General features: G+C 41.4%; 1 protein-coding gene across 1 annotated transcript; it reads right to left on the reverse strand.

Annotated features, from left to right (window-relative positions):
* Window positions 1–907: 907 nt before the first annotated feature.
* Window positions 908–4,178, reverse strand: LOC108100721 (zygotic gap protein knirps). The gene is given in 4 exon segments (XM_017204754.2): window positions 908–1,855; window positions 1,857–2,659; window positions 3,000–3,077; window positions 3,841–4,178. Coding segments are annotated over 3 exon segments (1,314 nt in total). The 5' UTR covers window positions 3,841–4,178; the 3' UTR covers window positions 908–1,422.
* Window positions 4,179–13,388: the final 9,210 nt, after the last annotated feature.

Consider the following 13,388-nt stretch of genomic DNA (forward strand, 5'->3'; position numbering starts at 1 on the left):
GCCAGCCATCCGCCTAATTAAGTGATTAAAATTCTGGCCATCAACGGGGCGTATGACTTTTGTATGTGTTAATATAAAGTTTATTATTTGAAGCAGCACGTGGTCGCCGCAGCACTGCCGGCCAGAATCGGCCGGAGATATCGAGTCGGCCCATATCGGAGGCATAGGCCTAATGCTCATGACCGCAGCATATAAAACAGGGAGCTCAGGGGGCCTAACATCGAATATCTGTGCGTAACATTTGTGGCATTTTTAATTTACTACACAACTATACAGCAATCGCGACTGCAATGGCCAGGCACATATAGAAAAAAATCACTTAACGGCTGCTATATCAGTTTTATTATCGGCCATCGGCCATCGCTCGATCGACTTGCAACCGAATGTTGATTGAATTTATGCCAAAGCATTTGTTTTCCGTCTCTTTTTGGTGTTGCCATTGACAGGCCACGCCCATTTGGCCCGTGGTTAACGAAAATCGAAAAGCCAAAGACACCGCCGATCGGAGAGATATATATATGTCCGAACAGAACTGATTCTGAAACAAGAGTGGTAGCTGAATACGTAAATAATTTATTGGCTTTGATCCTAGAGGAATGTGCGGTAGCCAAAGAACTTTGTTGACAGCTGGTAGATACATCCGAAAGATAGTTTCGACCGGGCATATAGTCCATAACAATGTGGTTAAGTGGGGAATAAAAACTAGAAGAGGTCGTTAACTTTTCAGTGGAAACTTTTTGAGGGATCTATTTAGAGTTCCATTTTATTCAGAGCAGATTTAGCTGAGATAAAATCGAGAAAATAAAAAATTAAAAAAATATTTCATTTAATTTTTTGCTTCCAACTATTTGATAAATAAAAATATCAAATTGAATCATCAAACCAATATATTTAAAACAAACTTGGATTAATTTTTAATAGTTTTTATTTTTGATTTTGTACATCTAAAAGCCAATCTTTAGACATAGAGTAACTAGGACTAACATAGAATAAAATACTTAGACACAATTAAGATCATGCTTAGACTTAACAATTTGTATGTACAATAGCGATTCGAGGGTGGGAATGATAACTCCTACTGCTAACTTTAAAATACGATTGCAAACAAGCTCGAAGAAATATTTACAATTTTTTAACGTTTTCATAAAAATAATTTTTGGATCTGAGCTCAATAGGTGAGTGTGTGTATGTGTGTATGTATTGGTGTGAGTGTGTGTTTTGTTTCCTAAGTGTGCGATTGCAACTACCTGGTCTAGCTGTCTCTTTCCAGCGAAACCTGTCTTTCTCTTTCCGTCTCTTTCACCTCCTAAAAGTGTGAGCGAGCACACGAACAAATTTACATATTTCTTTAAGTAACAAAAAAAAATAAACAACGATGGGGCGATGCGGCTCCACCCACTTGGTTTTTTTTCGAAGTGTACTTTAGACACACACGAAAATTCCTCGCATGGCACTTGCTGCATTATGGGCCACCGCGAAACCACCAAAGTGGGTGGCCTCCGCACCACCGCCCAACTTCTGCCGCTTGACTTCCGAGTGGCTGATGGTGGTGTTGGTGGGCGAGTGGTTGGAACTGCTCCGACTGCTGCTGGTGGTCAGGCACTCGGCCTCCAGCTGATAGAACTTACGACGGGGCGCCACCTCCAATTCCTGATCCTCGGATCCGCTGTCATTGAAGCTGTGCACCGAACTCCTCGAAGTCTTCATGCTAAGATCCATGGGTCCTTCTTGGGCATTGGCAGATGCAGTGGGAGGATTTGAAGTAGCCACACTGGTGGTCTCTCCACCAATCGAGCAAACGGAAACGGGCGAAAGGCTCTGCATCTTGGCGGCGAAGCTCAGGGGGGCTGCTGCTGGTGGGCGTGGCACGGATGGCGATGGGATGCAGCAGGCTGCCCGAGGATTGCTGGCTGTGCACCGACTGGACATCCTCCTCGCCGAGGCAGACATCGATGGGCGATTGGCGAGCGGAGGGAGTGGCAGGTGGTTGCACCACCACCGGCGTTTGGCTGGCGGGACTGAAGCGCTGCTGCGACTCCACGGAGTCCACACTTTGGCGGTGCTTGTACATCTCCTGGCGGTAGGCGGCGTCCGCGGCGGAAGCGGCTGCTGCAGCGGCACTGGCATGGTAGCCGGGGAAGAGGAGGTGCGGGGGCAGCTGGAAGGGCGACTGGTGCGGCGCCACGCCCCCCATCATGCTGAAGAAGGGCAGGGCGGCGGCGGGATCGGGCAGATAGCTGGGATAGCCCAGCAGCGGCATATGTGGATGGCGAGGCACCTGCTGCTGCTGCTGCTGTTGCTGCTGCTGCTGGTGATGGTGATGCAGATGGGCGGCCATGTCACCGAATCCGGGAGTGTGTGGGGAGCCAACGGGCGAGGAAGCGGAGGGAGCACCACCCATCGGCAGTCCACCCGCCGAGGAGGGAGCCTTGCCGGCTGCCACCGCGGCCTGTTCGTGCTCCTGCAGCAGGCAGTGGATCTTGAACCAGTTGGAGCGGCGTCCGTAGCGGGAGCCACCCTTCGACATGCCCACGTTGTAGCACTTCCGCAAGCGGCACGCCTTGCACGTGGTGCGGTTCTTCTTGTCGATGATGCACTTGCCCTCGTTCTTGCACTCGCTGATGGTGCTGATGTTGTTGTACGACCGGCCGAAGAATGACTGCAATTAAGATGAGAAATATATGGGTTAGTCAAATGGTTAAGAGGCAATAAAAGTTAATCCCAGGAAGGGCAGGAACCACTCCCATTCAAGAAACTTCAGGCAGCGAAAGAGAACTTCATTGAAAATATTTTAAATAACATAACAAATATATGTTGAATGTATCATTAAAATATTTTAATAAATAGAATTAATTTAATTGATTGAATTTTTTATTTTAAGTTGTTTCTTGAATGTTTCTCGGGCTCTAGGATTTCCCTTAACCCCTTGGGGCTTCAGGAATACCTATCCCCTTTTATTTCAAATATTTTTCTCAATGACTTCCGAGGACACAACTTACCTTGCAGCCCTCGCAGGTGAAGGCGCCAAAATGGAAGCCCGCCGCCGGCTCGCCGCACACTTTGCATGTCTGGTTCATCTGTAAGTCAGAATAGAAAATTCCCGATTAGTAAGGGTTTAATCCAGTGGTCGAGAGAGTTGTTTTTAATCCACAATGAGGCGACTGGCCCTGGACACTAACCAAGTTGAACACCATGTTGTCGGGATTTTGTTCGGAATACTGTTCGATTTTCTCACGATCGCTGTGAGGATGCTGCTGTGTGAATATGATCTGTTCGTTTCGAATGCTGCTGAGCAACTGATGCTGGGCTCTACGCTTCGCAGGATATTTATTGGAAACTGTGGAAAACTGCGGAGAAACTCGGCAGGATGGGCGTTTTTTATGATCACAACAGGCCAAAAACTTAAGCTGCCGGATTATGCAACCCTATGCGTTCATTTTCATTTTTTTCGCGCTGTCCAGTCATAAAACTCAGGTAGATTTTCTTTTTTATACGAAGTCATTACGAGTGCTGCGAAAATTGTCTTCCCTAAAAAAATGCAGCAGTCGTCCAGACCTTGACGTTCGGCCATAAAAACTCACGCCGATTTTTCCCCGAGTCAAAACAAAAAAATCAAAAAATTTTGGTTTATGAAAATTCTGCATTTTTTTCCCGAGCTCGAGATTGGCGAAAAAAAAAAAACAGGGAAAGATGGAAATGTGTGCGAGAGTTTTTCGCGAGAAACAGTAAAAAATCAAAGTAGTGCACAGGGTATCGTAAAATTCGCCGACGGCCGCGACCCAAAAACAAAAACCGTGAATTGACTTCGATCTCAGGTTGTCTCCCTCGCTCAGAACTTACCTTCTTGTTTTTTTTTTCCTTTCGGCTGGTCACTAAGTTTTATGACGACTTTTTAATTGCAGCGATTCGCGATCGTTGCTGCACGTTTTCTCACTTTGGCAGTGGTTCTTGTATCTTTTTTGGGGGGCTTTTCGCAAACACTTTCAGATTAGTTTCTGATTTCGGGTTTTTGACACTATGAATATGGGATTTGGATACGATTTGAAGATGTGATACTGGTGGACTCTGATCACCGACGCGTTTTTGGGAACTCTCGATGTGTGTAACTGACACTTCGGCTACTAGCTGACGACTGATTTCTGGCTGAGCGGTTCGACTGGCAAGAAGCGTTTCTGTGTTTCGCCTACTGGCCGAACTCTTTGGCTTATGTACTCGCCACTCACACAACGGAGCTGACTTACCAGTTTTCGGCCCCAGCTCTCTGATAAATCACGGCTAAAACCACCACCTTTGCCATCCGGATCGAGTGAGAGAGCGATCAAGCGCACGCACACATGCGCACCGCACTCGCAACTCCACTCGAGTGAAATGTTATCGAAATGTTAACGGAATGTTAACAGAATGTTAGCGAGTGAACAGCACTCACTCAATTCGGATTTCTCGAGTCTTTTGAAATCCAGCAATTTGCATTGCCCTGATATTATTCGTTATTCGGTTATTTATTAACGAAACTTAAGGAAGGGCGGCTGAATTTCTCACTCATTCGAATCACACACACAGACTCACCACCTCCAGCTATTGACTTCGTTTTTAACAGTGGCTCATTTTATTTGGCATGGGCGGAGCCATTTTCACCCGCTGGAAATCGAAATGGTTGGAGGTTTATTCGCTTTGGGGGCTTTGCAGCAAAGTCCGCCGGTTGTTGGATTAACCTCATGTTTTGAAGTGTAAAAACTATTATCACGCCCGATTAATTCCCACATACAACATGATTCATTCTTCCCCCACTTTACGGGCCAAACAGATAATTGAATATAATAAAATTGATCGTAAAAACGGTGTAAATCACAAGTTAACTATTATATCAGTAGCACTGATTCATAACCATTAAGTGTTAGGTAGGATTTTAATTTATTCTTTAAAACTTGAACAAAAACACCTTATAAAATGGTTTTCCCATGATGCGATAAGATTTATACAGAATTTATAATATATCACCCAGCATCTTACGCAATATTTACCATTAAAAATTAAAACACATTAAAAAAATATCATAAGTATAATCTATAATTAATTAATGACAACAGAACTCATCATTTTTCAAGATAATTTTTTTTATAAATTGTCATCTTTTTTATCATTGTATTTCCCAATAAAATATTAGTATCAAATTCAATTCCAACCCTTTCAAAAGTCAATTTCCACATTCATTTCCCCTTTGTCCAAACAATGAGCCTTATGGCGGCACTTAACTCTTTTTATGAATATTTATTGTTGTTTATTCCCAGCCAAAAGGAAGTTAGAGGCTACCTGTTTAACCCTTTTATGCCGCTAACCTATGTGCTTAACCCTTTTATGGATGTGCATTGTGTCGAAAGGGTTGTTCAACCAGAAGACAAGAACCTTGACTTTTCGACTGCGAAGTGTGGCCCGTATTATAAAATATAGTATTTCAAACGATATGCTAAACTATGTTTAAGGTACACTTTTATTTTTTTGGAAAGCAAACCTCGTTAGGATTCTTCCCAGAAGATTCCACATTTGACTTTCATTTGTTGCATCAGGCAGAGGGTTTCCGAGTAAAAACGCGGAAATCACACAAAAGGCTTGTAAAAAAGTCAAAAAGTAACTAGAACCATCCTTCGGTTCCTGCATACCCACCTTTTTTCTAATCGATTCATTTTTATGGCTCACCGTTTTTTCTCTATTTTCTCACACCATAAAAAAATGCGAGTCGCCGAAAATTCTTTTAAAAAATGCTGCTGAAGCGTTTTCGCGAATTTCCGCACAAGCCAAATGGGTAATATTTCCCGGGTAATTAGTTAGCCCGAAAGGAGAGGAAAAAAATGAGGACAATGTGACTTTAATCCGGTTTAATCCCCGGCTTAAGTTTTTTGCCGCCCGGCAACGCGTTCGCATCTTTGAGAAATAATAAAAAAGGAAAACCGAGCCGAGTGTCGCGTCCGCCGTCATAATTATGATCCTAGGATAATCTGCAGCTTAGGTAAGTTGATCCCGCGATTAGGTAACGAAATCGCTGGCTTAGGTACCCACAAGAATTGGCCTAAAAAACTCGGCCTGCCTAGGAACACGTCTACCGTCTTTTCGGGCCGTGTGCGTCATAAAGTCCGGCCGGTCGTAACCATAAAAAGTCGAGCAGCCGATGGCCATAACCCGAGCCAAAGCAGAGCAGCCAGTAACCACCCATCCACCCATTTATGCACCCGTCCACCACCCATCCACACTTTTTTAAGTGGAAAAGGGATAAAACGGTTGATTTTTGGCATATGTCTTCACCTTGGAAAATATATACGCGCCTGAACCAGAACCAGGACCTCATATAAAAAAAGTCAATTGCCGCTAGAGAGTTGCGTAAAAAAATGACAAAATGATTTTCAGGGAAATCACCACAAGGTCACCAGGTTCCAGGAGGCCTAAAAAACGGTCGTTTGGTAAAAAACACAATAAAAAAAAAGTAACGCAGGTTTTTTGCGCTGACTTTTTGACTTTTCAACTTTATTTTAATTGCCCAATGTCGTAAAAAATGGCAGAAGCTGTCGGAAATGCTGGCTACTAAATTGCGCCTAGGCAACCCCTTCGGTTCCGGCCATTTAACTATCCGGCTGGCTATCAGCTTGTCTCAGCCTCAAAATGTCAGAGAAGTCAAGAGCCGAGCGGCTCGTTCGCATTTACATATGTAGTTTTGATTGCATCATTTTGGCCAAATGACTGTATAACCAGCACATATCAATCAAATCGACCCCAGCGACTCGACTGCGGTTCGAACTTGTTCGCCGGATTCAGTTTTCGGACTCGTGTTCGCTCTCAAATGTAATTTGCATATTTTTGATTTAACAGCTCGGACTTAGCATTTTGTTTTGCCATCATTGTTATTGTAATTATGTGCGAGGAATTTGCATTTTCGATATCCTACACGACCGAGCTGGTCTTTCTGGCCTGGTCCACAAAGATAAGACCGAGATTGAGACGAATTCTGCTAAATATTTTATGGGCAACATTACAATTAGTAAATTAATGGCTTACGGTCCACAGATTTAGGCATAATACCTCAGATAAACCAATGAATCACATCACGTTGGATAACAACGGCATCGAGCCCTGAACCGAGATGTGTTCATTATCTCCGATGACTGTTCAGGTTTCATTATATAGTAAAAATAGCTTTGATGACCGTCGACGGACGGCGGCAGGAGAATCTCAACTTTTCGTTATATAAATTGAAGGCGGAACATATTTATCGTTCACAACTGATTTTCCATCTTACTTGGGTGTAAATTAAGAATTGTTCGGCCTAAGCACTATTATTATCTAGACTTGTTTGGAATGCGCTGGGTTTTCATTGTGGGTTTTATCAAGTGGAATTCAAGGGCGATGTTTGAAATTCCTTTTTGCAGAACACCTTTAGTTTGACATTTTTAACATTTATAGTTCAGATACTATAAAAATACTATACATAATATACACTGAATTTGAATAGTAACTCAAAACACCTATTATTTTATTAATCCACTGAGTAAGTTTTACCAAAAACTTTATTTCTCGCTATTAAATTAGTTTTAAATATGCATATAAATTAATACTTGTCTTAAAGGTTATAAAATATTTAAAATTATTAATGTTCATGCTTAAAATATATTTGTAATTTTTTAATTTAATCACACATATTGTTTATAAATCATTACAGGTCATCAAATCTTTCTCCTTAGCCAACCCATCACATCTCCAACTTTAGCACTATATATATATTAGATTTACTTTTTGCGCACATTTGCGAAAAATTCGAAATTCAGCTGGGGGATTAGGAAAAGTCAATAAAACTTGTTTGGCCAATTTCTCATGGCGTCTGCAAGTTCTCGATCCGCGTGATATGTGGTTGGTTCGGTTTCGCCTGACAAATGTCTTGTGTTTAATTGTGTTTCGGTAATGTCTTCATTACGCTTTCGTTGTTCCTCTCACCTAAAACTCGTTTCGATGGCTTAGCGGGCTTTGTATTTGATATATGGCCAGCGTTTATTGATTCTCTCGGCGGGAATTCTGGCTCGGAGTGGCTTATCACTGGATCGGACAATTGATATTGTATTGGAATTATGAAATTATGCAAATTCCGAATTATGATTATTGATGGCAGCACGAAACGCGAACAATGCAAGCGCGAAGGGGTTGAAATGGCTCCTAAGACTTTTGGCAAATATGATATTTATAATCGAGTGTGACAGCATAAATAATAATTACGCTACAATTATGACAGAAGGTTCAGAATGACACTCACTATGCAAAGGAATTCAGGATAGTTTTGATTTAAGCCTTTGGCCAAATCTGCGAGTTTTCCGTTGGAGTTTCCCCGAGTTTCGAGTTTCCGCTGCTGTCTGGCTTGGACCAACGCCAAACTTCCCACGGATCACAGTCCGAAGATCGGAGATCGCTAACGATATGTTAATGTAAACCGAAGTACCCACATGTTTGAGATTAAACTCTGCTCTCGGACTGGGCAAAACCGCCTAGCGGAAGTCGTAGTTGCGGTTTGGCAATCGAATTTCCAGCCAGGCGGGAAATGCGGCGAATTTCCCAAAGCGTTTCGCGGTTTTTCACACCGTACTGGTGTGCTGTGCTCTCCGTGGTCGGCTGATCTCAATTAAATCCGCCTAACCGACGACTCGGGACTTGTTTTTGATCGCATCCTGGCTTTGGAATTTTCACAGATTGCACAAGTCGGTGGGATGGGAATGGGACCTCGCAGGACCTCGTCGTCCACTGACTGCCTGGCAAAACACGGACCCGCAAATCCCGCTCTAATGCTCGATAATCTATCTAATCCGCAAGCAAGTTAAGCTAACTGGGAAAAAACGCCGTCAATGGACAGTCTGCCCGGGAATTCCCCGTCTTCACTGAGCATCTTTATCTCGAGCTAAAGGTTCTACGCGATCGCTCTTACTACGAAGCGAGATTAGCCAACATGACTTTGGTTATACCCAGGTTGGTCTATAAGATCATAATTATCATGGCAAAATATAATCATACACTTCTTGCGAATGGTTGCTGTCCGAAAAGCAATTATGTAACCTCAACCAGGAAAACAAACATCTCATATAATATGAAAGTATTTCAAACCATTCTTCAAAATATTTACAGATTTATTTATGCAAACACATTTGAATAATTTTGATTTAAGTATTCAGTTTACAAACGCTTTTCCGGCAGCTATTTTCTATTTCTTGCACGATCAGTTCGATCATCAAAACCAACTTTGATTCCCAGGCAATTGCAACAAGTCCATTGGCCCACACACATTAGTTTCCTGGAAACATATTTCATTGAGTACAAATATGATTTCTCTTATCGATTTTAATGATCGCCTATAAAAATTCTGACCGGATACCACCAATTCCACCCGCTCAAACCCTTTTTATGCTCACTGGGAAAAAACAAGTGGTTAATACCAACAAATATATAAACAAATAAGTGAAACTTTGAGAAATTAATTTCCTATGTTCAATTTAAGTATAACTATATAAACGTTTTTAATTGATTTTAAAAGAATTGTTTAAAGTTTATTATCTATCGAAGCATTCAACTCCAAAAAGTTTGATTGAATGAATGGATGGCTGCTTAAATTATTTATTTAGATATTATTTTTTGATGTGTAGGAAGTATTCTGACGTTCTGTGGCAACAAGTGCAGCAAACGCCCCAAAAGCGGCGGCAGCGCCAGTCGTCAACGTCATCGTTGGCTTTAAGGTTGAGTACAAAATGTACTCAAGTACTCAGTTATGCAAAGCGCATTTATGCAACGATACTCATTCAGGGGAAGGGGGTGGCAGAGGTGGGGGAAGGGGTGGCCAACGATCGCCGACCATTGACCATCGAACGATCATTTGGAATACGCCTTGGCATTCAGAACGCACTGCATTTCCTGCCCGCCAACGGGTCAAAAAACTCGCCCACACTTCATAGACCCGGCTAAAAACTGCTGAATGAAATTGAATAATGCACAAATAAAAACGATATAATTAAAAAATATTAATTAATAATATAAATACTTATAAATGGTAAAATCGAAATAATTAATAAAATTGATCTATTAATTTATTAGATACATTTTAGCTTCTGATAAATAAATCTGTATAATTTTTATAATACGAATTTGAATTATTGTATTATTATGATTCACCTTATAATTATTATTTAAACTTAACACAATTAAATCTGAACAAGTTACAATAAATATATGTACAAATTACACTCATTTAATATTTACAAACAGATGCTTAGTTTCTCAAAAACATTACATTTACATAACATTTTTGGGAGTGCATTTTTTCTGTTTGTGTATTGACAATTGGTTTTTGTCTAACAGTTGTACTGTTAATTAATTGATTGCCCTTTGGCACCGATTTAAAATGCGCCACAACGAGCCGTGATCGGCCATAAAGACGTCTGGCTGGCGCCGGAGTCCAGAATTTAGGGGTTTACTATACGTCTGGCCGATGATTTCCCAAGGCGATCGAGGAGCGGGCTGACCGCCTACCAGTCCCACTTCATTCATTCATGCTGATCGGCGATCTGTTCCATTTCCAATTAGCTGCACGTTCGCTATGCTAATGACTGCATTTTTCCACCTTATCATGTCCTTCCGCCAGCTTTTCTGGCTTCGTCTTCTTCATTGCAGCAGCGGCACTTTTGAGCCGGCGTTTTTTGACAAACTCACATGTCATTTGACTTTACGTTCACACGGGACAATTTATATGCTAATTTGCAGTGCGCATCAAAGGCGAGAGCCGTTGACGGTTTGCCTCTGATGAAGGTGTTAGAGAAGTAATTACGCTGCATTTAAATGCTCAATTAGTGCGGAGACAGTGCCGCCGCTGTCGCTGTGGAGTTTCTGCCCCTCCTTGATTGGTGGAACCGCGCACATGTCACAAACGAGCGCATCAAACGGCAAACGCTTCAAAGGAAGTCCCTTTGCGGCTCACAATGGTTATCCAGCCAACTTTTTGGTTCCACTGACCGCATAGATCATGGCTAAATAGGGATGGCTAAGAGGTTCTGGTGGCTCGGAAAAGCTGGAACTAATGAAGATGAGGTGGATCCTGAAAACTACAAGTCCACCTTATTTACCGGAACTTTAAAAAACAAAAAAATCAAATAATGTTCCAGCAGTTACTTTAAAATAAAGTACCTATGCACAGTTTTTAAATCATTAAGAAACTACGAAATATTTGATTGCTATTATGCCTAGAAATAACTTTTTTTTTTTTAACCTTTCCAATCAACTTGCTCCTTCTTTAAATTTATCTTGTGAAAAACTAAACAAAAATATATCCTAAACTCTTATAAATATTTAATTCTTTTAAGAACAAAAAACTATATGTGTCGTTTATGAATTAACATACGTTGTAAACACTTTCTTAACAATACGAATTTAAATTAATTTATCTAGAAGAGTTCCAGAATTTATAAAAAGATTTTTTGTACGAAAAGCAGTACAAGACTTAGATATATTTTCAAGGGAAAGTATGCAACTCCAGCCACATATCACTTTCTCTAGAGCCACTCGGTGTCCCTTATCTCCCAAGCTGCATTTGGCTATTTCGACGATTTGGCGAACTCTTTCCCCCCAGTTACTTTCCAGGTCAGTCATAAAAAGAAATTATGAAAACACACTCTCGTATCTGAGATATCCGCACTAAGTGATCTCACCTCGGCCACATCCTCTTGCACTGCGAAACGCTTTTGTCAGCGACTTTCCCAAGGCATTTGCAAACTGGTCGCATTCGATCCGATCGGAGAGTAAACTCCTAAATTACAATAAACGTGTAATCGTAATGTGTGCTTATGAACATAATCTTCGGGTGATTTCGCATGAATTAGCGATGCTAAATGTCAAATCGAAACGATATCAGTGCAGTTCAAAAGCATCGCAACTCGCCGGTTGCCCCAACCGGTATCGGTATCTTAGTCCCTCGTAAAAACTGAGAAAAAGGAGGAAACCAATCTGACTCAGCGATTGATTCAAATGTGCATGCGAACGCATTTCGCAAATGCCAAACACACATAAAATCCAGAGTTGACTCTCTGTAAATGGTCCACCTCGGACATCCACTGTCCACGATCCACTGGCCATCGATGGGTGCCAAGGGGAATGCCAATGGGGATCAGGGAGTCCAACTGGGGTTTCAGCTGCACACAAGTAAAATTTTCTTTATAATAATAGTCCCTTTTAAAAAAGGAAAATATACATTTATGGCAAAATTATTGGAATGATAGTGTTTTTATAAAATATTACATTAGAGTTTTATTTAAAGTATAGTATTCATATTATTTAAAAGTATACATCTTAAAATCAAAAAGTCAAATATGCTTTAATGCTTGAAAAAATATTGTAACTTATATTGATTTTTTGCGAGTTGTCGTAAAGTAAATATTTATTACAATTATTTACTGTCGGCACTTAAAATCAATCAGGGAAATATCTTAACTTTGAAGGTAAGTTCGACAGCTTTCAATCTTAGCAAATTATAATATAACTATAATATATACATACTTATATACATACTTATATATATTCTGATAATTTTAGCAGATTTTTTCCAGTGTCCGGCCACCTGGGAATGGGAACGCAGCGGAGACTTTTGCACTTGTTCTGGCAGCAGCGGGCAAATAAAAACCAAATTTGCATAGCATTTTGTACACCGGACTGGGCCTCCTGATAAACTAGGCTGCTCCAGGCAGGTGGCCTGGGATCCCCAGGTCCGCGAGCCTCCCAAAAAGCCTCCACCAGCTGAAAGGGGAACGTTTTACGACACACTTTGTGGCTATTTATGCGGTGCATCTATAACCGTCTTGGGTGGTAAATCGAGCATTTCAGGCCGCCACTCATTAGCCGCGCTGGCCATAAATATTTTGATTTGTGGCCAATGCATACAGTTTTCCAAAGCAACAAATGCAGATGCATTTGCCGCAACTGGAGTGACGTTTTAATGAGCCCAAACGGCAAATGGCCAAAGCAAAGGAGTCGAACCCAGTTGAACTTTGACTGGGACCAAGTGTTTAATGGCTTTCGAACGGCTGGAGGGAATGCTTTTCTTCGGATGCAAAGTGGAATGCAAATCTTGTGAAAGCGATCGCCGCAAATTGAAAATCATATTTGTCTTGCCCAGCACTGCCTCTCTTTTTCTCCTTTTCTCCGGCAGCATTACAATCAAAATGTGGAACAAGTTCAATCGAAAGGGCCCAGGGGCAACATGCCCAAAACGATCGGTACTAAAGGCAGCTACACTGGGAAAAAAATTGTGGGGTATTAAAAAATAGAAAGCAATATAAAGATACTAATTTCTAACTACAAACGTTAAGTTACTTCATAATAAAACA

Source organism: Drosophila ficusphila, unplaced genomic scaffold (assembly GCF_018152265.1).
Source record: "Drosophila ficusphila isolate 14025-0441.05 unplaced genomic scaffold, ASM1815226v1 contig_286, whole genome shotgun sequence".
NCBI classification, from domain to species: domain Eukaryota; kingdom Metazoa; phylum Arthropoda; class Insecta; order Diptera; family Drosophilidae; genus Drosophila; species Drosophila ficusphila.